General features: G+C 61.5%; 4 protein-coding genes across 6 annotated transcripts; 2 read left to right on the top strand and 2 right to left on the bottom strand.

Annotated features, from left to right (window-relative positions):
* The first annotated feature begins 132 nt into the window (after positions 1-132).
* Positions 133-8451, top strand: KIF12 (kinesin family member 12). 3 transcript variants are annotated; one of them, XR_009960398.1, is made up of 15 exons: positions 133-1158; positions 2951-3016; positions 3149-3227; positions 3299-3420; positions 3597-3966; positions 4046-4181; positions 4447-4538; positions 4784-4919; positions 5002-5120; positions 5260-5364; positions 5468-6313; positions 6430-6513; positions 6602-6738; positions 6859-6996; positions 7187-7274. XR_009960398.1 is itself a non-coding variant. In XM_062592334.1 (15 exons), exons 1-15 carry the CDS (start codon positions 1079-1081, stop codon positions 7249-7251), a joined length of 2583 nt encoding a protein of 860 aa, XP_062448318.1. In that variant the 5' UTR covers positions 133-1078; the 3' UTR covers positions 7252-8451. The 3 variants fall into 3 exon arrangements, 2 of the variants coding, with proteins under 2 accessions (XP_062448318.1, XP_062448317.1); XM_062592334.1 differs by having other exon boundaries at positions 6851-6996; positions 7187-8451; XM_062592333.1 differs by having other exon boundaries at positions 6848-6996; positions 7187-8451.
* SEBOX (SEBOX homeobox) lies at positions 1341-1972 on the bottom strand. The gene is made up of 2 exons (XM_062592777.1): positions 1688-1972; positions 1341-1577 (listed from the first exon to the last, which is right to left on the bottom strand). Exons 1-2 carry the CDS (start codon positions 1970-1972, stop codon positions 1341-1343), a joined length of 522 nt encoding a protein of 173 aa, XP_062448761.1.
* Positions 7451-11418, bottom strand: VTN (vitronectin). The gene is made up of 8 exons (XM_062592335.1): positions 11358-11418; positions 10699-10818; positions 9963-10286; positions 9702-9841; positions 9122-9278; positions 8785-8934; positions 7869-8141; positions 7451-7647 (listed from the first exon to the last, which is right to left on the bottom strand). Exons 1-8 carry the CDS (start codon positions 11416-11418, stop codon positions 7529-7531), a joined length of 1344 nt encoding a protein of 447 aa, XP_062448319.1. The 3' UTR covers positions 7451-7528.
* Positions 11419-14310: 2892 nt separating this feature from the next.
* On the top strand, positions 14311-22815 carry SARM1 (sterile alpha and TIR motif containing 1). Its single transcript, XM_062592614.1, has 9 exons — positions 14311-14765; positions 18508-19126; positions 19299-19511; positions 20071-20162; positions 20694-20929; positions 21060-21153; positions 21685-21874; positions 21977-22098; positions 22686-22815. Exons 1-9 carry the CDS (start codon positions 14311-14313, stop codon positions 22813-22815), a joined length of 2151 nt encoding a protein of 716 aa, XP_062448598.1.
* Positions 22816-25557: the final 2742 nt, after the last annotated feature.

Raw genomic sequence — 25557 nt, 5'->3', positions numbered from 1 at the left:
CATCTAAAAGACACTGGAGAGCTGTGAATCTTCCTTCTTCCTCTTTTTCCTGCTCCATGTCCTGCAGAAATCAGTGCCCTCACGTGGCCTGCTCTTACTGCTCCTACCTGATCCCTTGCCCGCTTTAGGGAGAGCATTACTGACTTGTGACCAGCACAGCAGTTACCTGACGTGTTTGGTGGCAAGTACGTTCCCCCTGCACTGGCCAGTTCAGGAGAACGACGACATCTAACGCAGCAGCGCTGCAGCCGCGCTGGGGCTTCAGCCTCGTCTCGAGCGGCTCCGTGGACAGACGTACCCTCTGCACAGCTTGTACGGCGTTCGCGCCTGGGGAGGAGTCGCGCTGGGGTGGCTGCTTCTCCTGATCTGCGGTCTTGTGACTGTCGGGGCCAAAAGGAAACCCGAGGCCCCTGAGGAGGGGCGCACGCCGTCGGTGCCTGCCAGAGCAGCGCCATACCGTGCCGCGGAGCGCGGCAGGGCGCCCGCAGGCAGAGCTGTCAGCTTGCCTTCCCCTCCACGGGCGGGCTGCCTCCCCTCAGCCAGGGGACCGGGGCAGAAACCTGGGCGGCCGCGGGGAAGCACTCGGCCTTTGCCGTTGCCAGCCGGCTGGTGCCCTGCTCTGTGCTGGCCCGGCTCCTTGCTCCCGCAGCCCATGCCCGGTCTCTCCCTGCCAGCAAGCAGGAGCTGCTCTGTCCCTCCACTCAGAGGCTGAGGGAGCCCAGCGGCTTTGCCAGAGCATCTGGGGTCCCAGCTGGGTCGAGGTGAGGGGCCCGGATGTGACTGCAAGGTGCAGCTCTGTCCCAAGGCTGCCCCCACCACCACTTAAACCCGGGAGGAAAAGTGGTTCAGTGCAGAGCCCAAGGCTTCTCGGATGCTTTGGAGCTGAGAGCGGAGCCAGCTTGGCGCACCGGTGGCCTTGCAGCGGGGAGGGGGCCCAGCGGCTGGCGCTGCCTGGCCCTGGGCACCGTGGGCAGGACACCTGCCGAGCAGGCGGCGTGCCAGGGCCGGACACGGTGATTAATGCTCTGATGGCAGCTAAGCCCCTCTGCAAACACGCTTTAATATCCGATACGGGGAGATGGGCCAGCACCTGCGAACGTGCCTGCGGATTAGGGGCGGCCGCGCCACAATCATCCGCGGATACTGCCTCAGATTAAGGTATTTTTCCAAAAGATTAGTCGGTATTAGGGGTCTGATGGGGAGCTGGCCCCGCCGCAGCCTCACCGGCATTTAGGATATTGGATGGCATCGCAGGGACCTGAAGGAGCCGGCAGTAATTCCACGCGCTAATGAAAATCACGGTGCTAAGCCGGGCCGGGGGCCGGGGGGGCCCGCTGGGGCTACGGCTCACCCAGGTTGGTGAGGGCTGCGCTGTAGATGAGGTCGGAGATGGAGCCCAGCGAGGTGGGGAGGCCCCGGGGGGGGCCCGGGGCTCCCGGCTCCGGCAGCGCGGGGCCCGGGGCCGGGGCGGCAGCGTCGGGGGGCGCCGCGGGCGGGCCCCGCTCCCCGGGCGGCGGCGGCGGCGGCTCCGGTTTGGTGCTGCGGATCCGGCGGGCGCGGCGGTTCTGGAACCAAACCTGGGCCGGGCGGGGGCGGCCGTGAGACCCCGGCAGCGGCCCGACGGGGCGGCCCGGGGGGTCCCGGCACCCCGGAAAGGAGGTGGGGAGGGTGCCGCGGCGCCGCTCACCTGGATCTTGGCCTCGGGCAGCTGCGTGAGCTCGGCGAGGCGCTCGCGGGTGGCGATGTCCGGGTAGGGCACGGCGGCGAAGGCCCGCTCCAGCTCCGACAGCTGCCCCCGGCTGAACGTGGTCCGCCGCCGCTTCCGCGCCCCCCCCGGGCAGGGGCAGGGGCAGGCGCCGGGCCCCAGGCCGCCGCTCCCCGCCGCCCGCCCGCCACCGCCTGGCCCGCCCGCCCCGTCGGGGAAGCGGAGCAGCGGCCGGGGGGCGCGGGAGGCGCCCGGGGCCGCGCTCATCCTGCCCTGCTTCCCCCCCCCCCCAGCCCCGCCGCCGCCCCGGCTTTTATCCCCCCCCACCCCCGGCACCTCCCCCCGACGGGCTGGGACCGCCCCGAGCGGGCGGTGCTGGTCGGGGCCCCCCGCACCGGCGGCGGCAGCGGCGGGTTCCGACCCCCCCCCCCCCGGCGGCCCCCAGGGTCAGCGCTCCCCGCATGGCACCGCCCGACGCCTCCGGGGGGACTGGGCTTCCCGCCGGCTCCTGCAACCAGTAACCCTGTCGGTCCCCCGCCCCGTACTGGTCACCTGATGGTGCCCGGGATCCGTCCCCTCCCAGCGGCCCCCCGACAGCTCCAGGCTGGTCCCCACCCAGAGCTGTCCCCAGGTCTGGGCACCACGGTGACCGTCGAGGGCAGCGCCGGCGCCCTGCAAGCCCCGAGGCCGCCTGCCCGTCCTCGCCGGGTGCCAGGGACGAGGAGGCGCGAGGCAGCGCTCGCTGCCGGCCCCCAGCCTTGCCTTCCCCCGGCTGCTCTCCCGCGGGGCTGGCACCGGTCAATGTTTAACCGGAGCGGTGGTACCTGTTCGGCCGGGCAGCCCCGGGCTGGCTGGCGGTGGTTCCCGCCGGGGCCGGCCGGCCGCCACTAGCCCCCTGAACGGGGGGCCGAGGGGCGCTGGGGGCCAATGGGGCCGGAGGGGGAGCAGGGACGGGAGCCCCAGCTGGGCGCGAGGACCAAAATGCTGCCCCGGGCCCGGCAGGAGCCGTAAGTCCGCGGGGCTGCGGGGGGGGGGGGGGGGGGGCCTGGGGCCGCTGCGGGGTGGGAAGGCTCCGTGCGCCGGAGCAGAACCAGGGCAGGTACCGGCGCACCCGCCTGGGCCACACGCTCTGGGGCTGGGACCTCTGGAAAGGCTGGGGAGCGCGGGGGGCTCCCAGCAAGTCTGGGGGGGGGGCAAGAGAGGCACCTACCCCCCCCCCCCCCACTGCACTTTGCTTTCCCGAAGGAGCCCAGGAGAGGAGCAAGAAGGCCCCGTGGCGGGGAGAGCCGCACGCCTGAGAGTGGTGGTGAGGTGAGGGGGGGGCGGGGGGCTCGGGGACCTGGTGAGAACAGGATGGAGCCTCGTCCTGCCCGGGGGGAGGGAGCGCCGGGGCTGCGGGAAGGGGGAACTTCTGCATCGTCGTCTCCCCCCCGCCCCGGCTAGGGTCCGGCCCCTGACCTGCGTGGAGACGCGCCGAGGGGACCGGCGCGTTGTGCACAGCCTCGGCGACAGCACCGTCCACGTGAGTGCCGCTGCGCCGCGGGGTCCGGGGGCCGCCGGCACCCCCCGAGCCCCTCCTGCACCCGTCCGCAGGTGAGCGCGGCCAGGCACGACGCCACCTTCGGCTTCAGCGCCGTGTTCGACTCGGGCACCTCCCAGGAAGCCGTGTTCGAAGGCAGCGGGATGAGGCAGCTCGTGGAGCTGGCGCTAGACGGGTGAGTCCCTGCAAGCCCCTCGTGCGCCCCAGCCCCGGTGTCCCACCCGGCTCCCAGCGGGACGGGAACGCCGTCCAGGCCTCGCGGGCGCCTCTGCATTGCCCGGGCTGTGCCGGGAGATGGCATCCCTACGCCGCGGCCCGGAGCCGTGCCTGAGGCTCAGCGTCTGCGCCCAGCTTCGCCTGCACCGTCTTTGCCTTCGGACAGACGGGCTCGGGGAAGACCTACACCCTAATGGGGCCTCTCGCGCAGGTATGGGGCTGTCCCCCTCCTTCACCTGAGCCTGGTTGCGGGACAGGCTCTTCTCACCCGGACCGTGGGCACTGGGGTGGCGGGAGCAGGCAGGTGGTGCCGCTGGGGACCCAGAGCTGCTGCGTGCCGGGCCCCTGCGCCGCTCTCGCTCCCGTGTCTCCGCAGAGCGAGGCGCAGCCGGCAGCTCCCTGTCTCCTGGGGCTGATGCAAAGGTCCTTTGCGTGTCTCCTGGAGCAGAGCCGGGGCGCTGGCCTGGCTCTCAGTGCCTCCTACGTGGAGATCTACAATGAGCAGGTAAGCGCCTGCCCCGCCGCCCAGCCCCAGCCCTGGCTGTGTCCCGTCGTCTCCCCTCTGCCAGCACCGTCTGCCCCAGGTCAGGGACCTGCTGAGCCCGGGGCCACCTTGCGCCCTGCCCCTGCGGTGGAGCAAATCCAGGGGCTTCTACGTAGAGAACCAGCTCAGCGTGGAGTTCGAGAGCCTGGAGGCCATCGCCAACCTGCTCCTGGAAGGTGCTGAGCCAAGGGCGCGGGGCCAGGGGGGTGCAGGGAGCGCAGTCCCACATCAGGGAGGTGCCGGACCCAGCGCAGAGTCCTCAGCCCCACGCAGGCTGTGGCTTCCCAGCACCGTCCCTGGGGCTGGCAGAGGGCCGCAGACAGCAGCTGAGCGGGGCAGCGTCCCCGTGGCCCCGCAGCGGCTGCGCGGGAGCCTGGGGTGGGCAGTGGGCGCAGAGCTGGGCGTCGTGCACCCCTGCATCTCTCCGTCCCCCCTGCGCAGGGTCCCGGCGGCGCCGGAGCTCTGCGCACGCCCTCAACAGGCACTCGAGCCGCAGCCACGCTCTTCTGACCGTCCACGTCCGCAGCCGGGCTGTGAGCACGTGTCCCGCTCCAGGCGCATGGGGGAGGGCATGGGGGGGGCCCACAGCCCCACGCTGGGGGATCTCGTCCTTGCCCCCAAGGGTGATTTGGTGGGATGGCAATGAGCAGCTGGGAGGCAGACCCCAAACCCAGGGGGTTGGGGGGGGGGTTCCTGCGGGGGGGGGGGTGTCGCTGGCTCAGGCTGCGGGGAGGGCTGCAGTGCCGGAGCATCATCCCCAGCAACACGGGCCCCATAGCCCAGCGCCTGCCCCGGCCAGCTGGGCACGCTGTGCTTCGTGGACCTGGCCGGCAGCGAGCGGGTGAAGGACACAGGCTCCACCGGGGAGCTCTGCGTGGAGGCCAACAACATCAACCGCAGCCTCCTGGCCCTAGGTGAGGCCCCGGGGAGCCCTCCTCCGCGGCAGGGGAGCGCGGCGGAGCCGGGGCGGCTGCCACGGGGCTGCTCCTCCCCCAGGACACTGCATCTCTCTGTTGGCCAAACCCGGAGGGAAGCGGACGCACATCCCCTACCGGGACAGCAAGCTCACCCGGCTGCTGGCCCGCTCCCTGGGCGGCTCGGGCGTCACGCTGATGGTAGGCGCACGGAGGAGCCCGGGCTGGGCGGCTCGGGGCTGGGCGGCGCGCACAAACCGGGGCGGGGGGGGGAGGCGGCGGGAGGGGGCCGGGAGAGCCCCTCGCTGGCAGCTCCCCCGCAGCTCTTCCTCGGCGGCAGGTCGCCTGCGTCTCCCCGTCGTCGCGCTGCCTCTCGGAGACGCTGAGCACGCTGCACTACGCCAGCCGGGCCCGGAGGGTCACCGCCAGGCCCGCGGCCAGCAGGGTACGGCGCCGGGTGCTGGTCGGGGCGGGAGGTTCTGCCCCGCTGCTGGGGGGGGGGCAGAGCCGGGGGGGCTCCCTCCTGAGCTGCCCCCTCACGCGCCCAGGTGCCCCGGGAGAAGCTGCTGCAAACCTTGGAGGAAGAAATCCGGGCCCTACAGCTGGAAAACCTCTCCCTGCGCCAGCAGCTGTGCTTGCCCCGGCTGCCGGCGAGGAGCGCGGCGGAGGCTGCCGCCGGGACGCCCGCGCGGGCCGGGGCGGGAGGCAGACGCAGCCGGGCAGGGCGGCGGCGGCAGCCCCCTCTCGAAGGGCTGCACCCCACGGCGGTGGGCGAGGGCAGCGCGGCCGGGACCCCGCAGAGAGCCCCGGCCTGGCCCAGCCTCTACGGCCTCCTGCGGGACTTCGTGGTGGAGAACGAGCAGCTCGGGCGCGGCGGGTGCCCAGCGCTCCCCGGCACGCGCAGGAGCCGCGAGCCGGGAGCCGAGGCGCCGGGAGCTGGTGGGGCGGCTCCGGGGGGCGGCTGGAGCCCCCCGGCTGCACGGGACCCCACGTCAGACGAGCCCTCCCGGGGGTGGGGGTGCCTGTGCCAGGGGGGCTTTGGCAGCGCGTGCAGGGGGCACGAGGGCTCTCGCCCCCGTGGGCCTGGCCCCGTGCCGTGTGCCGCCCACTCCCAGAGCGGCAGCGCCACAGGGAGCCCCAGCGCCCTCGTCCCGCTTGGAGGCCCGGGCCTGGAGGCCTGCTGGAGGCTGCCAGCCTCCTGCCCCACACCCTTGCTGCCCTCCAGGCAACCCCGGCCAGCTCCAGACCACATCGGTGACGTCCCGGCCAGCCCATCCCACGGAGCCACCCGCAGCGCCTGGAGCACCCGTGGCCCCCACGGCTCGCTGGGACACGCCGTGAGGCTCCTCCAGCCCAACGTGACGCCTGGCTCCAGCTCCCAGGCCACGCTCCTGGTGAGCAAGGGGAGAAGAGGCCCCGCGCGCCGCGGGCGGCACCGTGGCGCGGCAGTGTCTGCAGCGGGCCAAGGGCTGTGCAAACTGCTTTCCCGCTGCCCCCCTCCTTCTTGCAGAAACCGCCCCCCACCTCCAGCTGCCTCTGCTACCCGCCGTGCCTCCAGGGCTGCCCTGAGCCAGCTGGTGCCATCGTGTCCCAGGTACAGCCCCGGGGAGCCCTTTGGAACAGCATGGCATGGCACGGCACGGCATGGCATGGCACGCTGACAGCTCTGCTTGCCCCCCTAGGTGCTGCCAGGCCCCCCTCCATCCCAGCCAGTCCCTGCCAAGGGAAGTGCCAGCATCCCACCACCCGGCCAAGAGGATGCAGCTCTGCCCCGCTCCCGTCAGCTCCCTGAGCACCCCCAGCCAAACCAGGCAAAGCGGTGAGAGCTGGGCCTACGGGCACCCCCAGGGCACAAACCGTGGGCGCTAGAGCAGCCAGGAGGCAGCTGGGAGGTGGGTCAGGGTTTTGGGTTTTATGTGTGCTCACAGCAGGAGCCAAGGCAGGAGCAAGAGCTCATCTCAGCGGCACCTGCTCCGAAGGAAAAGCCGGAACCAGCACTGTCCTGAACGCAGGACCAGCCCCGAGGAAAAGGTCATCCCTTCGGCCCCCCCATGGCCAGGACTGCCGGAGCCGAGAGGTGAGCAGGGCGGCGGGGGGAGGCAGGGCTACGGCCTGGGGCAGCCAGGCAGCGGCTCGGACGGAGACGCTCGGAGCCGGGCACCCCGCGCCCCGGGCCAGGCAGGCCCAGGTGCACGTGCACGGGGCTGTGCCTCACCGAGAGGGGCTGACCCTCGGGGGCGCCAACCCTGCCTGCTCCCGGCGGGCAGCCGCCGGAGCTGTCCCTGTCCCGCAGTGGGAAGAGGCCCTGGACTGGCTGGCGGAGCAGATCTGACCAGCCTCAGTCCAGCTGGAGCGTCAGCCCCAGATGCAGCACGAACTGGGTCCAGCGGCCGAGCTCCGGCACAGCCCACCCACGGTTTTATCTGAGCGGACAACCAGGTTCTGTGGGGCCACTGGGACCTCTGACTGCAAGGACTGCACAAACCACAGCTGTCTGGCGACTCATGGACAGACAGACAGACAGACACAGCTCCCCGGCCTGCAGTGCACTCAGTTTACTGGGGTCTAGCTAGAGGCTGTGCTGCAGGGAGGCTCCGGCTGGGCCCGTCTCAGGTGCTCTCCTCCCCGGGCTGCGGGCAGTTCAGCCAGTACTGGGCGATGGAGCGCGGGTAGCGGGGCCGCACCAGGTCCACGCGCTTGGTGCGCAGGTTGACGCGGTAGTACTTGTCTGGAGGAGAGGACAAGCAGCCGTCAGGACTGCCCGGAGGCAGAGCCACGAGGGAGCTGCCAGCCCACGCTGCCCCCTCGCAGGATCCCGGAGCTGAGGTGGGCTCACAGAAGTCGCAGGGCAAGGTGAGGCCTCGCCATGCCCAGGCAGCTCCGAGGCGGCGAGAGCTGCCCCTCCCGCAGCTCTGCCCTGCTGCCCCGGTCCCGCAGCCTCAGACTCACCTCCTACGAAGAAGTAGACGCTCTGGAGGGTCTCGCACTGGGAGCCCGATGGCCAGTCACTTTCGATGCCCGCAGACTCAGAGTCGTTTTGCAGCCAGCTCCAGAAACCCAAATTCAGCGACCGGTGGCTCTTGTACCTCTTACGCTGGCGGCGAGACTTCCTCCTCCGGGGCTGCTGAGCTGCCACGTAGATCCTGCCGGCCATGGCAGCGTCCAGCCGGCTGGGCACCCCCCGCCAGTCTCTGCTGATGAACCGCGGGCCGCTCGCCCCGGCTGGCAAAGAGGCAGAGGTTGAGTGTAAGGGGCAGTAATGCCCAGGGGCCAGCATCCCCCTGACTGCACTGAGACCAATCCCACGGAGAGGCCTCCGCCACTCCGGAGACCCACGGCACAACGCTGCTCCAAAGGGTGCCCAGCCCAAAGAGGAAGCGTGATGTGGTCGGGGCTGGGCAGAGCCAGGAGCCCTGATCTCACCACCGCCTTGGCTGGGAACAACCCTGCGGGTTCTGAGCTCCCATCTCCTCCTCTCCGCCTTTCATTTCTCTTGCCCAGCCTTGGGGTTTTCCTGTGGCAACTCTGGCTCCAGTGGGAATAAAGAGTCCCCTACAGCAACGGTGCTGTGCAAGGTGCTGTGCAGCATGGGCCGCGAGGGTTGACGGGGGTGTAGCAATGGTGGGATCTGGGCCGGAGCACGCGGGATGCTGCGGGTGATGCCCGGCTGGAGAGGGGGCGTTCCTGCGCGCGGCCTGTGCTCCTGCACGGCCCAGCGCAGCAGCTCGTCCCGTCGTCCTGTGCTCCCAGGCCTCATACCCCCCTCCCTCTAGCTGCCTAGACCCATCTCGCCGTGTCAGCCCAGCGTGCGCTGGCCCACGCCAGCCCATTCCCCTGCCAGCTCCGGGGCTGGCCTCTCCCTTACCTATCCGGCCTCCAAAGAGGATCTGGAAGATATCCTCCCAGCTGTCACGGTTCAGGAAGGCGTAGTGGTTGAACACAGTGGAGGGTGAGGACTTCTCACACTCGGCCTGCGTGGGCTGGTGGGCAAAGTCGTAGGACCAGTAATACTTATCTAGGACCAGGACAGGCAGGGCATTAGCGGGGCACAGACTCGGGGAGACGTGCTCGCAGGGGTGCATCAGCTACCAGCACAGCGCTGTTGGAGAGGGACACACAGGCCCTGCCCCACAGCTGCTGGCTCGAGGGTGCTCTGCACAGCACCGTGCTCCGTATGGGTGCGGAGAGGCTGAGCCCTTTACCCTTGAAGAAATAGACTCTCTCATTGCCGTGGTAGCTGTGCGCAGGGAGGGCGAAGGCAGCGTCGATGTTGTTTGGGATGCCTTCAAAGCCCTCGGAGATGTCACGTGGGTAGCCAGGATCCAGGGCTCCATCATCGAAGCGCCAATACTGGCTGCCCTGTGGGTGTCAGGGAGACGGGGTCAGGAAGGCGGGCAGGGAGCCGGGAGCAGAGACCCCCAGGCTCTGCCCAGGGGCAGAGCAGGCACTGGAGAGGCCCTGTGATGAGGCTGCAGTTGCTCGGGGCACCACACCGGCCCGCTGGTCAGCAGCACTGGCTCAGAGCCCAAGGCTGTGACCATCCCTCCTTGCTGTGGGACTGTCCTCCTGCTACAACTAGTGGCAAGAGCCACCAAGCTGTGGCTTTTATCTGACCGGCTGGAGTGTGGCCTACATTAGAGAGACAGGAAGAGGGATCTGGGGATATCCGGCGGCTGCGGTACGTGTGCGTGGAGGGTATCAGGGCCAGAACAGAGCGAGTCTGAGGGCATGTCCTCGCTCCCAGCATCAGCCGCCCAGGGAGCAGCCCCCAGCCTTGCCCACCTTGAAGAGGTAAGTCTTGCCCTGACAGTTGATGCGCGTGAAGGCTGCGTCGATGGGGCCCTCTATACCCCAGACGTCACTGATGAGCTTGGGGTAGTCAGGCCGCACACTTGTCTCATCCAGCTCGTAGAAGTATTTCCCTAGGCAGAGTGGGGAGGTTGGAGTGGCAAAAGGGGAAGGAGGGACCTTCCCTTGCAGCACAGCCACGAGAGCTGGGCACTGACGGGGTAGCCGCGTGCCTGGAAAAGGGCCCTGAGGTACCTCGGAAGGCGTAAAGGGAGCCGTTCTTCAGGTCGGTGAAGGCATCAAAAGGTTTCCTGCTGCACAGCAGCTCGGTGTCCTCCTCAGGGTCTGGCTGCTGGAGCCCATCTACCGTGGTGGTGGGCAGCTCCTGGATGGGCTCCTTCTCCTCCTGCAGCGTCTGCTCAGGGTCCACCTCGCTTCCTGGCGTTGTCAGCATGGGCGGCAGGGACGTGGGCCATTCTGTGGGCGCTGCCTCGGTGCCCTCTTCCATCTTGGTCTCGGTAGTGGGGTAGTAGTCCACGTAATCATCCTCTGGCAAGGCGAACACGTCTCCTCGGGTCACTGTGGGAGGGGGCAGATCAGTCCCAGGGAGCCCTGGGTGTCTCCACAGAGGGGTCTGGGCACTGGCACAGCCAGAAAGGACCCTGATGGTTTCAGAAGGTGAGAGCTGGCCCCGCACAGAGCAATGCACTCTCCTGCCTCCCCACCTGCTGCTGCAGCCACTCCCAGGCAACCTGGGTGCACACAGACCCTGGGGTCCCGTGCTGCAGAAGATCCAACCTCCAGAAACACCTAGCATTGCAGCACCCACACACCAAATCCCAGCCCTAACTTCATCCCATGGGCACGGATGCACGCAAAGCTGGCCTTGCATCAACAGCCCAGAGCTGTGTCCCCCCATGTCCCTGCTCCACCCAGCCAGCCCCCATCGCTGGTGGCAGCTGGGGACAGAGGGCTCCAGTGGGGCTGGTACCTTTGGTTTTGCAGACAGTGGAGTAGTCGCTGCAGCAGCTCTGGTAGTACATGCAGAGAGCATCGCACTGGCACTTCCGCTGTGAATTGAATCCATCATCGCAGTGGCCCACGCAGGAGTCTGGAAGAGCCACAAGCCATCGAGAAAGGAGTAAGATGACCCGGGCAGCATGGCCAGCCCCTCTCCTCCCCAGCCACCCCCAGCCCCAGGGGCAAAAGGCAACGCTGTCATGTCCAGCTCCAGGGGCCTCCTACCTCTCCACGGCCTCTCCTTGCCCCAGGGGCGCTCTCTCAGCGCCTCCCTGCTCCCACCCAGCTCCTGGCTCACTGGGGCAGGATGCGAATCATGGATGGGGCAAAGCCATAATCTGAGGTGCGTGCTGACTCCATGCAATCCAGCTGCAGCCTGGCTGGGGATTTGCCCCAGATGCCATAGGCACTGCTCACACCCATGTGCTGTGCCGCCTGCTTCGGGCTTTGCCCCACGCTGCAAGACAGCTGGGGGCCCCGGCTGCCGCCTGCCTCCCTCCTCACCCTGCCTGGGCTCCCCTGGCTGCCCCGAGTGCCCAACAGCCTTGTCCGCTCCATTCCCAACCTCGCGGTACCCCGGTGCCGGCGACCTCCTGGAGCGGGGCCGCCCAGCCGAGAGCGCAGGCTCACCTTCCGCAGCGCGGGCCCCGGCGAGCAGGCCCAGCAGGAGGGCAGGGAAGAGCAGCCTCATCCTGCGCAGCCCCGAGCACAGCTCTCCTGCGAGTGCGCGGGCTGCGGCGCGGCGGGAACGGGCGCCCCGGCCTCCACTGTTTGCTCAACCTGCCCCAGCAGGAGAAAACAAACAGGGCAAGGTCAAAGTGGAGGGGAAGGGGCAGAGATGCACTCCCTCCCACCCGGCTCTGCAGCGCTGAGCTGAGCTGGCTGTGCTTGAGGGGGACAAGGCTCCCTGCGTGCAGAGTCCGAGGTGCGCAGGGGGGTCTTGTCCACGGACCACGCTTTTGCTGTCTGCCACTTCCCAGCAGGCTGGCCGTGAATTCAGAGGCCAGGGGCAATAGGAAGTCAGAAATAAGAACCAGCTTTCCGGCCTTGCCACAATTTTTTCTTAGCAAATCTCATGGTATCAAAGTTCTTAGCCTCCGTCTCAAAGGGAGGCTATTTCCCAGCCTCGTCTTGGCAGGATGAAAAGCCTAGTGAGGAGGGTCGGGGACCCTGCTGGCATCAGACCTCAGAGGGCAAAAGAAAAGGCCCTTGGCTTACACTTGCCTGAAACATCACCCTTTTGCAGAAATTTTTGCCTTCTCAATGTTAACAATGCTGGAATCAGAACTGTGGGGCACCAAGAGGCGACAACTTAGGATGGGACAGATGCCACCTCTGTGCACCGGTACCAGGGGCCAGAGGTAAGTGACTCGGAGGGAGAGAGGGAGCGAGGCAAGTCCTGTGCACTTTCGCTGTGGCAGACAAACAGAGGCCTGTGTATTTTGCACCCATCATCCCCTTCCCGGTCAGTCTTTTGGGTTACTAATTAATGTCAGCTCAGCTGCTTTCTGCAGTTTCTGGTAACTCCCGGGAGGTTATGTAATCAGGGCAAGGAACAAATGCACACGAGGCTACAGCGATACCGGCTCCGGCTGCCTGGCTGCCGCGGCCCTGCCAGGGCAGGAGCACCGCGGGCGTCCTCCCCGACCCTGGCGCAGGAGCGTTACAGCTCCGAGCTTTAACAAGTGACAAGAGATTTGCACAGAGAAGAAACTGAGCGGGCTGGTGGGGGCTGCTGCCTGCTTTTGCAGGAGCCCTGCCTCCGCCAGGTCAGACACAGACAGTCCCTGGCTGATCCCAACCTTGCTGAGAAGACTTTGGATTTGGTGTTGAGCAAGGCATGTTTGCCTGCCAGGAAAGCTTTGGGGAGCCGAGGACAGCTGCCAGAAGCAGGCTGTGTGGGCAGGACTTCTCCTGCAGCCACATTACGCTGCTTTTTGCTCCATCGGGGCTGGTATCACCCCTGTGTGCAAGCACCAGCCCTGCGCTGCACTAAAGCTTCATCCTGCTCTCACCAAAGTAAGCCTGGGGGACGAGCAGGGCCGCAGGGGGCTCAGATCCTCCCCGAACCCGCGCAGGTGGAGGAGGTGGGGATGGGAAGGGCTCAGCGGTGTCTGTGCTGCTTTTACTGCTCGGCAGAGACAAAGCCACGAGCTGCCCTCTCCCAGCTCCGGCCTCCTGGCCACCAGCAACCACAGACCCGGGTGCTGGGCAAGCCCTCCCCTGTGCTCAAAGCTGTTGCAGGTTGAGACCCCTGGGAGAGGGGCTGGTTGGGGTAACCAGGCCCCAGGGGGTCCCCTGCCACTGAGGGGAGCTGAGCCAGCCACAAGAGCTCAGGCTGGGCCAGTTTTCCCAGGGCAAGGCTAGGAACATGGACCAGACACAGAGACCAGCCCGGCGTTGCTAAAAATCCCTCCCCAAAAGAAAAGTCGAGCTCTCTGAGCTTGCGAGGAGAAGCTAAAGGGAATTATTTGAGTTCTGCCCCTCCGAGCAGCACTCTCCTCCAAGGCAGCAAACCCCTCTGCTGCACTGTATCACAGCAACCCACGTCGTAGCTACCCCTGGTTAATAATAATTTATCAGGAAAATCCTTACTGATTCTGTGCTCAGCCTCTCCTGCAGTACCGTTCCACTCGGATCGCCTTGTTTACTGTCCTTCGCTGTGAGCTAATGTCTCTTTCCCGTGACTGTCCCTTATGTGTGGCTTCAGAGAGGATTAAAAGAGACTCTGTGGCATCAAAACATCAACTTGAATTTAAGTCTCAGTCTGAGCTGGCAGCAGCCTGGCTTTGGAGCCAAGGATTTGAGCTGTTCCTCCCAGCACAGGCAAGAAGTGTCCAAAACATTTTTGCCCTGAGCACGTCTGGCCTGGAAAAAAAAAATAAAATAAAGCAGCCCAGACTGCCTCTGCTCTTTCTTTTATAATGCAAATCCTGAGCCCACCCAGCAAAGCCACTCTGGATTCGCACCACGGCAAGGGGAGCTATTCAGCTCACTGCACTGATTCGAAATGCTGGGCTAGGACTGCCCCTGCGCGACCACAACCAGCCGTGGTCCTTAAAGTCAGAGAGGGTCCTGGAGAGACTGGCCATGCAGGCAGCACGGAAGCCCCTGCCCGCCGGGGAGCTGATCGCTGGCTGCGGAGCAGCTTGGGTGAGGGGGGATGGGTTGGTGAGGATGACCAGGCAGGCCCCAAGCCCAGACTGGGCAGGCAGAGGGCTGTGATGGGAGCTGTGGCGGAAGGAGGGATCTGGAGCAATGCCAGAGCATCTGCAGTGAAGAGGGGGATGCTGCTGCTGAGCCCCTCCTTGGAGAGGCGGTGCCTCAACGGGGTGACATCAGCCTCGGAGAATGGAGATGCTGAGCGTGGCTCTGGGTAGGCGGTTCCTCCACTGCTTCCAGTTCTGCATCCCGGCAAGGCAGCGTCCCAGCCCAGCACCTGGATGCCAGTTCAGCTCCATTCCCTCTCCTCTACCTCCCTGCCTTCTTCTCCCACCAGCTCGAGTCCCCCAAGGAGTGCAGCAGCCCTGCACGGGCACCCTCGGCACGAGAGGAACCAAGGATGCTCTGCTAGGGGCTGCCAATGGTGCTCACCCTGCTCGTCTCCATCTACAAACTGTGCCGGTTCTTCGCCATGTCGGGGGCAGAGAGGCTGGTGGTGCCGGACTGCGTGAGCCAGCCTGGCTGGTGGGCAGGTGAGGGGAGCTCCAGGGAGCACCACAAGGTTTCCCCCAGCATGAACATGGATGTACAGGCAGCCCTAGATCGGATCCTGCCTGCCCTGCACCTGGCCATCTCCTCCGCCAAGCAGGCGGCTGGTCCCGCGGAGCTGAGGAGGGCCATTGCAGAGGTCTTCCAGCTGGTGGAGGAAGCCTGGGGGATGCCCACGCTGGGGAGGGATGTGGCCAAAGTGCTGTGTGATGCAATCCGCCTGGAGGGTGGCCTGGACCTGCTGCTGAACCTGCTGCACACGGCAGAGCTGGAGACCAAGTGCGAGGCAGGAAAACTTCTGGAGCAGATCCTGGTGGCAGAAAACAGGTAAGTCTTTTACGAGCCCAGCCCAGGCGCACCGCATCCCCTCCCTGGGGCTGGCTCCAGTGCAGTGCGTGCCCGACACAGCTCCCACCCCGCTCCAGCGGCGACCTTCCCCTCCACGTCCCTCCACGCGTGCAGCCCCTCTCTCTGCAGGTACACCCCCAGCCATGCACAGCAGCGATTTCCTCCAGCCACTCCACAAGCATCCCCCACATTCCCCTCCTCTAGGTGCTCCTAGGGCATCGAACACCCTCCACCCCACCCCACAGCCCCCTGCACACAGCATTTGCACAGAGGCTCCCGACACAGCTAGAGCCCGGGGAGAAGCTGTCCACCTGAAATGAGCTGCACCAGCCCCACGCCTTTCTACGTGGGGGCTCTGCAGGCAAAGGCGCCTGACTTTCCTGCTTAGAGAGGAGACCTAACCCACTCAAAGCGAGCCTAGAGCACGGCAGCCCCTGCACAGCTTCACACCGCGCAGGGGTGCTGCTCCCTGCGGCGTTGCCGGCCGGCAGCCTGAGGCAGGGGCAGGGCAGCACGAGCTGAAGGAGCTGGCGCTCAGCCGGCCGCTGCTCGGGAGGCTGTGCCGACACCGCTCCCCTGCTCCCCGCTCGTGGCTGCTCCGAGGCTGCTCCTCTGTTCCTGCACGCTGCGAGCCAGCAGGGAGCACCCTGCCCAGCCCGATCGAGCTGAGCAGGGCTCACGTGGGGATGCCAGCGGCCAGGTACGACCTCAGGAGTAGCTCCATCACTTGTCTGTTTCTGCTGCAGACCTTAATGTCTGGGCTCTTTGTACTGTCCCCGTGACGCTATTTCTACCAGAGACTGCAGAGAGGCCTTGGGTCACCAGCTTGGGCTGAAGCTCACTCTGGGCCCCGGACTTAGGCAGCCCAGCTGGCAGCCCAGCCCAGTACCGCAATCTGCCATGCAGACAACAGCCCCCAAATAGCTTTGTATGGGCTCAGCCCTTGGCTTCACTCGCAGGTGCCCTCCTGCCAATGGAGCCCTTCATCGCTGCCACCATTTTCTCCCTGTCAGGTGGTCATTGCTCCTTCTCTTTCTTAATACCCTGCTGATTGACTGCTCCCGCGGCTCCAGTTCTAGGGGCGAGACAGTGGCTGTGGCAGCGTGTCCACGCCCAGTCTCCTCCAAGCCCAGCACCTGGCAGTGTGTTGAGAAAGCTTGGCCAAAGCTCACAATCGTGCTCCGACTTCATGTGCACTGCATCCTGCCATGAGGGCCTCCATGCTGGGGAGTTTCCATCCCCATCCCCATCCCCTCTGCGGGTTTTTGACCTGCTGGCTGTTCCACCTTGTTTTCCAGGACAGGTTCCCTGTGCCATTCAGCGCACAGCTACCACTGCCATGCTCTACCTGAAGGCATCTGCATTTCCCTACTCTGTCTTTCACTAGGGCTTCAGGCTCTTCAAGAAGGAGCACATTAGCTGGAAGGGACACTGCCCTCGACTCTCCTGCTGTGGCAGCCATGAGGGGCCCACAGGGATCTCACAACAGGGGTGGACTCTGTCAGATGGCTCTGGTGCAGGTACGCAGAGGTACCTGGTAAAGAAGAGAAACACCTGCAAGTCTGCAGGATTAGGAAACATTTACCAAAGTCCCATTCCCAGAGCTGCACTCTAAGGTAGAGCTGGGGTGTGCTGAGCTTTAGGGCAGGGGAGCTGCTAAGAGGGTCAGGTTATCTCTGAGTAGCTCACAGACTGATGGGCATCACAGTAATGGGCACACAGCCTTTGCCTGCCACTGCATTCAGCGAGGCCCAGAGAAGCAAAGAGCTAAACCAGGAAAGTCCATTAGGGTGGAATTAATCCAAGGAAACATCATGGGCATGATCTAAATTTATCACATCACTTCCTGGCAAGAGAAAGCGGCTGCAGGAGTTGCCACCTCTGCTCCAAGACCTGTTGTGAGCTGGGGTCTTGGCGCAGCTAGCTGCCCCCCAGCTTTCTCTTGCTCTCCATGGCACCAGGGCTTTCTGCCCCAACCTGCTGCTAACCTCCAAGTGAGAGCAAGGGGGCACAGGGGCAGCTCCTGAGTCCAGGCCTCTGACTTAAAGAGCTCTCTCGGTACCCGAGTGCCACAGCAGTGGGGCTCAGGCGGGAGCCCAGACTCTTCTTAGTTCCAGCTCCATCCTACGATTCTGGGGACCTGACTGGTCTGCATTTGTCACCTAATACCATGGCAGAGCCTGGGCTTGAAGCCAGCCCCAGGATGAGAGGTTTTTTTCCAGAGCTCTCCACAGTGTTTGCTGCCAAATCCACCCCAAGGTCAGTGAGAGCCGTGCAGGCCACAGGCTTCCCAGAAATGCCCTTCCCTCCTGCCAACATGGAGACACTGGTGTGTCTTCAACCCCTTCACGGCCAGGGCTGAAATACAGCACTGCCTTAATGTCCTGGGTCTTATAAGTAACACAACAAGGAAGATCTGCACCAACACTTGTGCCATGAAGATGGAGTGGATCCACTACAGCACCAGAGCAGTTGTTTCTAAGGCCAGAGATGGAGCTGCCATTTGTTGTCCCCCAGCCACCAGACCCCTTACCTCGGGCAGCTCAGGAGCAACACAGCCGAGTTCTCCACCCTATCGTTTCCTCCTTCCTCACTCCAGGCCATCAGGGCACAGCCCGCTTCCGTGAGTCTTTCCAGGACCATTGTCACAGCACAGGACTCCCAAGTCCAGCTGTGCACGAGCAGTAGCTGGTGGTCCTCAGCAGGACAGTCAAGTTCCTATCTCTCACCACTTTATTCTCACGTATCCCCACAGCCAGTCCTGCACCCACCAGCACCGGGCAGGGAGATCACTGCAACCCGTGCACTGGTCCTGGCAGTTCACAAACCTGTACCTTCCTTTCGTAAGAGCCCTGCAGCCTCTTCCTGTCACGTTGACCTTGTCAGTAGTGATACGACTGAAACACAGCTGTCACAGTCCCCAAAGGGTGCACACATGCATCAGCCACATGGCCAGAGAGTACGCGTACTTTCAGTCATGTAACCAGGATATCTTTGTTCCCATGCGAGCTGTCTCCCTGTCTTCATCAGAGACCAGGCGTTGCACCTGTCCAAGCAGACGGCAGAATGGCCATGTCCCGGACACGCGATGGCTGTGCACTTGAGTGCGTGACGGCAGAGTCCAGCATCTCTGCAGCCTCATAAAAACGCTGCAGAGATGCTGGACTCTGCTGTTCGTGGCGCAGAGCCAGGACCTGAGCCTCAATTACAGCCTGGATTGCTGCACGATGACTTCAGGAGCGGTCGTTCAGCCCCAGGCGAAGCACCTTGTTCTGCACCTGGTATGAAATGGAAGGCAGCCAGGTGACAACACCGGTTAGAGGCAAACAAGTTTTCACCCCTAAACACAAGGCAGTCCACACACCCCCACGAAGGCTGAGTAAACAGATCTGCTTCTTGCCCAGCGTTAACTAACCTGCGCTGTTGCTTGCTCTGCACCTCTTACGTGAAGCAAAAGGGAGCCCCTGGCACAGCGGTCCTGGGCTTTGCATCCTGTGTGCTGTCACACCACAAGCTCCTCCATCAGACCCAAACGGGCTCTGTCAAAACTGGCCTGCTGTACCTTGCTGCACTGCAGCTTGGCAGCAGGGCCCACGGGGAAATGTCTCTCTCTCATGAGGCAAATGCCACTGAAATTTGGAGGAGTTCACGTGCCAGGCACTATTCTCACTACTTGCATGGCAATCTGCCCCTCACCTGCCTGTGCTTCTCCTTTCCCCAGGGACCGGATCGCTCGGATCGGTCTGGGAGTGATCCTGAATTTAACCAAAGAGCGAGACATTCCCCAGCTGGCACAGAGTATCTCTGGCATCCTGGAGCACATGTTCAAACATACTGAGGAGACCTGTTTCCAGCTCATCTCTGATGGAGGCCTGGATGCTATCCTCTACTGGTGCCGCTGGATGGACCCTATTGTGCTGCGACACTGTGCCATGGCCTTGGCCAACTGCGCCATGTATGGAGGGCAGGCTAACCAGCGCCTCATGATTGAGAAGAAGACAGCAGAGTGGCTTTTCCCACTGGTGTTCTCAAGGGATGACGAGCTGATTCGCCTGCATGCATGCCTGGCCATCACAGTGCTGGCCACCAACAAAGAAATTGAGAAGGAGGTGGAGCGGTCAGGGACCCTGGCTCTAGTGGAGCCCTTCATCGCCTCTCTGGATCCAGAGCAGTTTGCATGTGACATGTTGGACAGCAATGACAACAGTCAGGGAAGGACAGCTGATGACCTGCAGCACCTGGTACCCTTGCTGGACAGCTCACGGCTGGAGGCACAGTGCATTGCTGCCTTCTACCTCTGCACAGAAGCTGCCATCAAAACCAGGCAGAAGAAAACAAAGGTAAAGGGTAGGTTGGCCAGTAGGCAGAAAACGCAAAAGGGAAGGGGTTCCACGATCGCATCTTTCCTCCCCTTCGAGCTTACCAAGTACCTCAGCCTGAGGATGTCTCAGCACAGGTTGTGGGGGCAAGGAAGGGGAAGCGAAGTCATGCGTTTTTCATTTGTGTCCCCAGATTTTCAGTGAGATTGGGGCTACACAGAGCCTGAAGAGGATAGTGTGTTACTCCACCAGCAGCACCACCTCTTCCCTGGCCAAAAAGGTGCTGCGTATGATAGGGGAGGAGGTGCCTCGGCGCATCCTGCCCACTGTTCCCAACTGGAAAACCTTTGAGGTGCAGACGTGGCTGCAGCAGATTGGATTCAACAAATACTGCCAGAGCTTCCTGGTATGGCACATGCTGGGGGGAGGAACAGCTGGGTGGGCCCTTTTGTCCCATCCTGCAGCAGAGGTGGAAGCATCTCACCCAAGAAGCTTCTCCTGTACCACCCTGTCCCATTGTCTCTGCACACGCATCTGCAGAGCAACTGTTGGACAGAACAGCTGCTCGCCCTTCTGGGGCTCCAGGATTGAAGGAGGCTACTGCAGAAGAACACTGTCTCCTGCCACCAGGCCCTTCTCCTCTACAAGAGCCTGCCTTCCTTCCTTCCTTCTCTCACATGTACCTCTGTAGGTGTCAAGTCTGGATACTGTCCCAGAGAGAAATTTCAGCCCTAACGCTTGGGTACGGAGACCTGTGTGTGCCAGGTCTCCTTCATTCCTGATCTTGGCACGCCAATGCTGTGAGCCAGCAGAGCTGCAGGGGGTCTATGCAAGCTGTGCAAAGCAGCCCTGTCTCCCAGTGGTGGGAGGATGGCATCATGCCCCTGAGCTGTCTCCAGCAAGGGGCAGCTTTCTGCAGCCCCTGCTTGAGGTTCTGAAACCCCTGCCTGGGGTTCTCTCGGCAGGACTGCCAAGTCGATGGGGATTTGCTCCTGCGACTGACAGAGAAGGAACTGCAGGAAGATTTGAGGATGGACTCCAGCATTACTCGGAAGAGGTAGGAACTCTACCCCACCAGCACTCCTAGCACACGCTGGCCTCTCCCTGCAGCCACCACTGTGGAAGAGCCAGTGGAAAAATCTGTGCCCTTCCCTTCCCGTAAAGCCAAAAACAGAGATCCTCAAAAAGGGAGACCTGGACTACCAGGGCTTTTACAGCGCAGTATGTAGGCCCAGAGGGACTCCTGCGATGGGACCAACGCCCCAGCAAAGTGTGGCATGGGGAGTGACTATCTATTGCATAGAAACTGAGGCAGGATCCTGCACATTACCCAGAAAAATGGGAACTTACCCGGGCTTTTCCTCCCCTGGCTGAGCTCCTCAGGCCTCCGTGCCCCAAGGGCCAGTGCTCCCACAGTCACGTCGCTGGTTGTCTCTTTCTCCATTTCTTTTGTTCATTCTTTATCACAGCGTGTAAGTGCACTCCCTTCTGTGCAGATAAAAGCCACGTGTTACCAAGTATCTCTAGGCCCTGTCTGGTTCAGCAATTGCTCCTCCCTGCTCAATGTTTTCATCTGTTGCTCCGCTAGGTTTTTCCGGGAGCTGACAGAACTTAAGACATTCGCAAACTATTCCACCTGCGACCGCAGCAACCTGGCTGACTGGCTGGGCAGCATCGACTCCAAGTTTCGCCAGTACACATACAACCTACTGACGTGTGGCATCGATCGCAACTTCTTGCACCGTGTGACGGAGCAGCAGCTGCAGGAGGACTGCCACATCGACACGGGTTTCCACCGCGTCCGCATTCTCTCCGCCGCTAGGGGTGCGGGCTCCGTGCCGTGCTTGGCCTGAAGCAGGCGGGTGGGGGCAGTGGGGGCAAGTATTGAGGCCAGGTTGGGTTGAAATGAATTGCTGGGCACTTTTAACTTTTTGTTGCCATTTGCTTTGTCTAGAAATGCTTCACTCCCCTATAATGCCGCAGATTTCATCCAATGGGACCGATGTATTTATCAGCTACCGAAGAAGCACAGGGTCCCAGCTAGCCAGGTAGGTCCTGTGGGCAACATTATCGTGCTTGGTTAAAGCCCAGAGCAAAGCACAGTTCAGCAGCTTACGGGAAGAGCCTTGAGCTGGCTGCACACTGGAGAAAGGGTGCACTGCAGGCTGCAGCTAGGAGGAAGGCAGGGAGGCTGGCGGGGTGCCAAAAGCTGAAATGCAAACAGGGACAACAAATGCCAAAAGCTGCATGCCAAACAGGCCAATTCACAATCCCGTAACTGCCACTTTGTCCCTTTTTGACACTGACTTACCTTTTCTTATGCTGTACTGATAGGGCTGTAGAGAATCACAGCAGTGAGTTAATGTCCTGCTCCTTGTTCTTCCTTTTCCTGCAAGAACCCAGACACCTGTAAGCAGGCAGGGCTGGCAGCTGACATCTCAAGGACCATGTCGCGCTTTGCAGGGGCCTGTTCACTGCTCCTGTGTCTCACAATGTCCTGGCTGATGTGGTGGGAGAGTGCATGAAACCCAGGCACTGGTGGCAGTGCTCCTCACAGTTCTGTCTCCTCTCACCACTAGCTTGCTGAAGGTCCATCTGCAGTTGCATGGCTTCAGTGTTTTCATCGACGTGGAGAAGCTGGAGGCAGGGAAGTTTGAGGACAAGCTGATCCAGAGTGTCATAAGTGCCCGAAATTTTGTGCTGGTCCTCTCGCCAAATGCACTGGATAAATGCGTGGGAGATCCTGAATGCAAGGACTGGGTGCACAAGGTAAAAAATGCGAGAAAATGGGAGTATGGTATGAGCTGGAGCAGGAGCAGGCTGGTGATGGACTGATGCAAGCCATAGTCTGAGCACAGCATGTTCCCACAGGAAATTGTGACAGCCCTGAACTCTGGAAAGAATATCGTGCCAGTTACAGACCATTTTGAGTGGCCTGATCCACAGACACTTCCTGAGGACATGAGAGCTGTCCTGAAATTTAATGGCATCAAGTAAGTAAGAGTCTGTGCTATGGGGTGTCCTGGCACCAGGAAAGAGCAGCTTGCATAAGCAGTCACAGAGAGCACAAGGAAACTGGGGGAAACAGATGAGAGAGGCCAGACAGGAGGCGAGTCACTTGAGGCACTCCAGAGCACGAAGAGAGCAAAAGTGCCCACTGTAATCCTTCTGTTGCTTTTGTGCTTGGGACTTACCTGGATAAAGTTTTCTGCCCCCTCTCCTCTGGGAGAATACCCATCCTCGCCATCTCTGCCCCCAGGCAGGAGCAACGCTGGCAGGTTCCCAGCTTGCTGTCCTCCAGCCAGGTTGGATGCCTTTCGCCTCCTGCTTCCCTGTGGGGTAGCAGGGCTCCAGGCCAGCTTTCCAAACTGCTTGTAGCCCTCCAACAGGGTCCAGGGGGAATGGAGCTTTCCTGTAGCATCTAGTGTTCCTTCATCTTCCACAGGGAAAAGGGGTGTTACTGGAGAGCTGGACTGGATGTGGTGGAAGGGGGGTTCTGGCCCATGGCCCAGGCATATTGAGGTATTTTCAGTGTCTCATACAGAAGAAAATTTAACTACGATTTTCCCCTCCAACACAGATGGTCCCATGAATACCAGGAGGCCACAATTGACAAAATCATCCGCTTTCTTCAGGGCCGTTCCTCCCGGGACTCTTCAGCTGGGTCAGAGAATGGCCTGGACTGCTTGCCCTCTCTTGGACAGACCTAGAAATAACACAGCTGCCTCACTCCCTCCAGATATCTTCCAGGCAACCCCTTTCCTGGGGGGGAGGGGGGGAGCAAATCTCTCCCTCTAGACTTTTCCCCATTTTAGTGCTGCCCAAAGGCCTACCTCCCTCAGGACCTGACCCACTGCTTGGTCTGAGACAAGGTCTGTGGCTGGGGCAGTCACAGGGCTTTAGTCCTTCTTTACCCTTTAGTCCTTCTTTACCCTCAAATGCAAGCCCTTAGCTCCAGAAGGCCAGTACCCACTTACTTGGCACCTGCAGCCAAGCCAGCGTGGATCTGCTTGAGGACAGCCTGGTTGTCTTTCACGTCCTCCCTTCGGGTGGCTGCTGGCCTAGGCAGGACATTCAGGCTATGCCTCCCCCGGAGCAGCAGGTGCACAGGAGATGAGCACAGTCTGACCCCCACTCAGATAGCTGCAGCATCACCCAAAAAGTGTGTCCCAAGAGGAGGGATCCTCTAAGTACTGTAAGCTGGAGGAATAATGAGGGGTCACAGCAGGACACAGGAGAGAGCAGAGCAGCTGAGAGGAAAGAGCCCATGAATATCTTATAGCCTCTGCTGGGTCCTCAGGGAATATCATTAAGGTCAGCAGCTTCAGGGAGAAAAGGGCAAACAGAAGCTCAGGTCTGAGGAAATCCCCATGTTTGGGGAAGATAATGCATTCGGCAGGAGTGTCAGGTCCTTTTCAACTGCTTGGGCAGACACTTCCTCCACCTCGTTACTGCCCCTTCAACACCTGAGCTCTCTCCCTCCTTGAGGCCCTTCCCTTCCAAATGCTGCGTAACCACTTTGTGCTCCTAGCTCTGGCCACAGAAGGTTAGTTTTAGATCAAATGAAGTTTCTAAAGGGTCTTTGCAAGAAGTGCTTTTCTACTTCTGACACCTCAGCTTTGCCACTTTATTATGTCCTTATATACAGGGCACAGGGTGCTGGTTTGGGACTCCTGAAAATATATTACCATGCAGATATGAAAAACGGTAGTTGCTGTGCTGTACCTGTGGAGTTATTACACACTGCCTGTATTTTATTCTGTTGTTGGTTCTCCACTACAGATTTCTCATGGTTTGTTCTTTGAACAGGAGCTGGCTCACTTCTTTGCTGACTGGCCCTTACCCAGTATCCCTGGTTACACTCCTCAAGCTCAGGGCTGACCCTATTCTCTGCTGGATGTAGTGCCAGGTAGCAATAGTTTCTGTGTCCCTTCTTCTGACCCCTTTTCAACACCCACCAGATCCTTTTGCAGATACTCGGCTTGAAACACCAGAAAAGGGCTGAAGTCAATGAAAAGGGCAAGCGGAGGCTGCGAGGTGTAAGCATAGACTGACAGCAGGACTGGCCAGAATCTGCTGTCAGCACTGCAGCTGAGGAACCACAGGCACGTCAACATGCCTCCTCTGAATTCTGCCTTCCCAGCCTCACCCTTCTTCTCACACCTGCTTGGAGAGTGAGCAGGCTCTCAACAAGGTATCATTTTGCAGTTTAGACCCAAATCTGCAGCTCTACCTACTTGAGTTTGTCCTTTCTGATGCAGAGCAAAGTTAATATTGCAAAAGGACATTCCAATCCACCGCACACACAGCCCTCCTACAAGGAGGGAGACCAAGCATGGCCAGGGAACTCCAGCCTGCCTAGACAGTCTGGAGAGCTGGCAGATGCACCTCCTTGCAGAACATAAGGCAGAAAGCTCCCCAGCCTGTTCCTGCTCAGGATAACCCTTACCTTTCAGGAGGTAAGGAGGAGGCTCAGCTATGTTCCAGTTCAGGAGTCACCAAGTCACCTTGTCCTTCTCCTGGCTTTCCCTGAAGCCTTGCTGCCTGCCTTAACTTTCAGGAACACAAATCATTTGCTTTGGCTTAGATTCATTAATATCTGCAGAAAGAAAAAGAAAAGTTAAATTCTGGTGCTTAATCACATCTTTATGGACAGTTCTTACCAGCTTGTAGTTAATGGCATCTCTGCTTCCTGGGGAAAGAAGTTTAATGGCCATATCCGCCCAGCATTAATCAGAATCTATCTAATCTTCAGATTAAATATGAGCAAGCTAGCAGAAGAGCACAAAGGTGAATCTGCTGAAGAATAAAAACCACAGGGCTTTTATGTGAGCTGCTTCAGGGAAAAGTTTTGAGTCATTGATTGAAGGTCAAGGCCTCCATGCCCACTGAAGAAACCCCACACAGAGTCCTAAAGATTCTGCTGCCTACAACACTACATAAAAACCCCAGAAAGGTACCAGAAGCAAGAATCTTGTGTAAAAAGGGCTTCTGATTTCCCAGGATCTCTCTGTCATTTAACCTCTTCACCCACCACTCAATATAGAGAAGATTTAGTTGTCTTCTACAGCTTAGGTGGTTTCACCTGCAATGAGATCCCACCTGTTGCTCCAGCTGCCCAGACTGTTTCCCTATCATTCTACTACCTTCACCCCGACTATCTTGCTTTAGTCTTGGCAAAGCATCCCATACTCAGCCCCTTCCAGTCAGAGCAGAAGATCCTGAAGAGATGCTTCTCCATTCTCACTCTTACTCCTATGTCATGTCATGTCATATCAGAAAGACTTAAAAGTTATTGTATCAGGCATTATTAATAAATTTTGTTTATACTCTAAATCCTCACCTATTTTCTGTTTGTGTCACGCGTTTCTCTCCCTGCAGCCTTCTCTCATCTGTTCTCTCTGGCCATCATGCTTTCCCACTCTCTGAAGGGGCAGGACATGCTGATAGCA

Source organism: Rhea pennata, chromosome 20 (assembly GCF_028389875.1).
Source record: "Rhea pennata isolate bPtePen1 chromosome 20, bPtePen1.pri, whole genome shotgun sequence".
Taxonomy (NCBI): domain Eukaryota; kingdom Metazoa; phylum Chordata; class Aves; order Rheiformes; family Rheidae; genus Rhea; species Rhea pennata.
Note: the sequence above shows the minus strand (reverse complement) of the source record. Positions and strands in the feature narration are given on the sequence as shown.

Bases quoted from the DNA above. Each gene is read 5' to 3' on its own strand.
- KIF12 (XM_062592333.1), top strand. From the start codon at position 1,079: ATGGGCCAGCACCTGCGAACGTGCCTGCGGATTAGGGGCGGCCGCGCC. The intron at 4,182-4,446 runs GTGCTGAGCCAA...CCCCCTGCGCAG, and splicing joins CGCCAACCTGCTCCTGGAAG to GGTCCCGGCGGCGCCGGAGC. The intron at 6,514-6,601 runs GTACAGCCCCGG...TTGCCCCCCTAG, and splicing joins CTGGTGCCATCGTGTCCCAG to GTGCTGCCAGGCCCCCCTCC.
- SEBOX (XM_062592777.1), bottom strand. From the start codon at position 1,972: ATGAGCGCGGCCCCGGGCGCCTCCCGCGCCCCCCGGCCGCTGCTCCGC. The intron at 1,578-1,687 runs GTGAGCGGCGCC...CGCCCGGCCCAG, and splicing joins TGCCCGAGGCCAAGATCCAG to GTTTGGTTCCAGAACCGCCG.
- VTN (XM_062592335.1), bottom strand. From the start codon at position 11,418: ATGAGGCTGCTCTTCCCTGCCCTCCTGCTGGGCCTGCTCGCCGGGGCC. The intron at 10,819-11,357 runs GTGAGCCTGCGC...TGGCTCTTCCAG, and splicing joins CGGGGCCCGCGCTGCGGAAG to ACTCCTGCGTGGGCCACTGC. The intron at 10,287-10,698 runs GTACCAGCCCCA...CCCCTCCCACAG, and splicing joins CACTGTCTGCAAAACCAAAG to TGACCCGAGGAGACGTGTTC.
- SARM1 (XM_062592614.1), top strand. From the start codon at position 14,311: ATGGTGCTCACCCTGCTCGTCTCCATCTACAAACTGTGCCGGTTCTTC. The intron at 14,766-18,507 runs GTAAGTCTTTTA...TCCTTTCCCCAG, and splicing joins ATCCTGGTGGCAGAAAACAG to GGACCGGATCGCTCGGATCG. The intron at 20,163-20,693 runs GTAGGAACTCTA...TTGCTCCGCTAG, and splicing joins TCCAGCATTACTCGGAAGAG to GTTTTTCCGGGAGCTGACAG.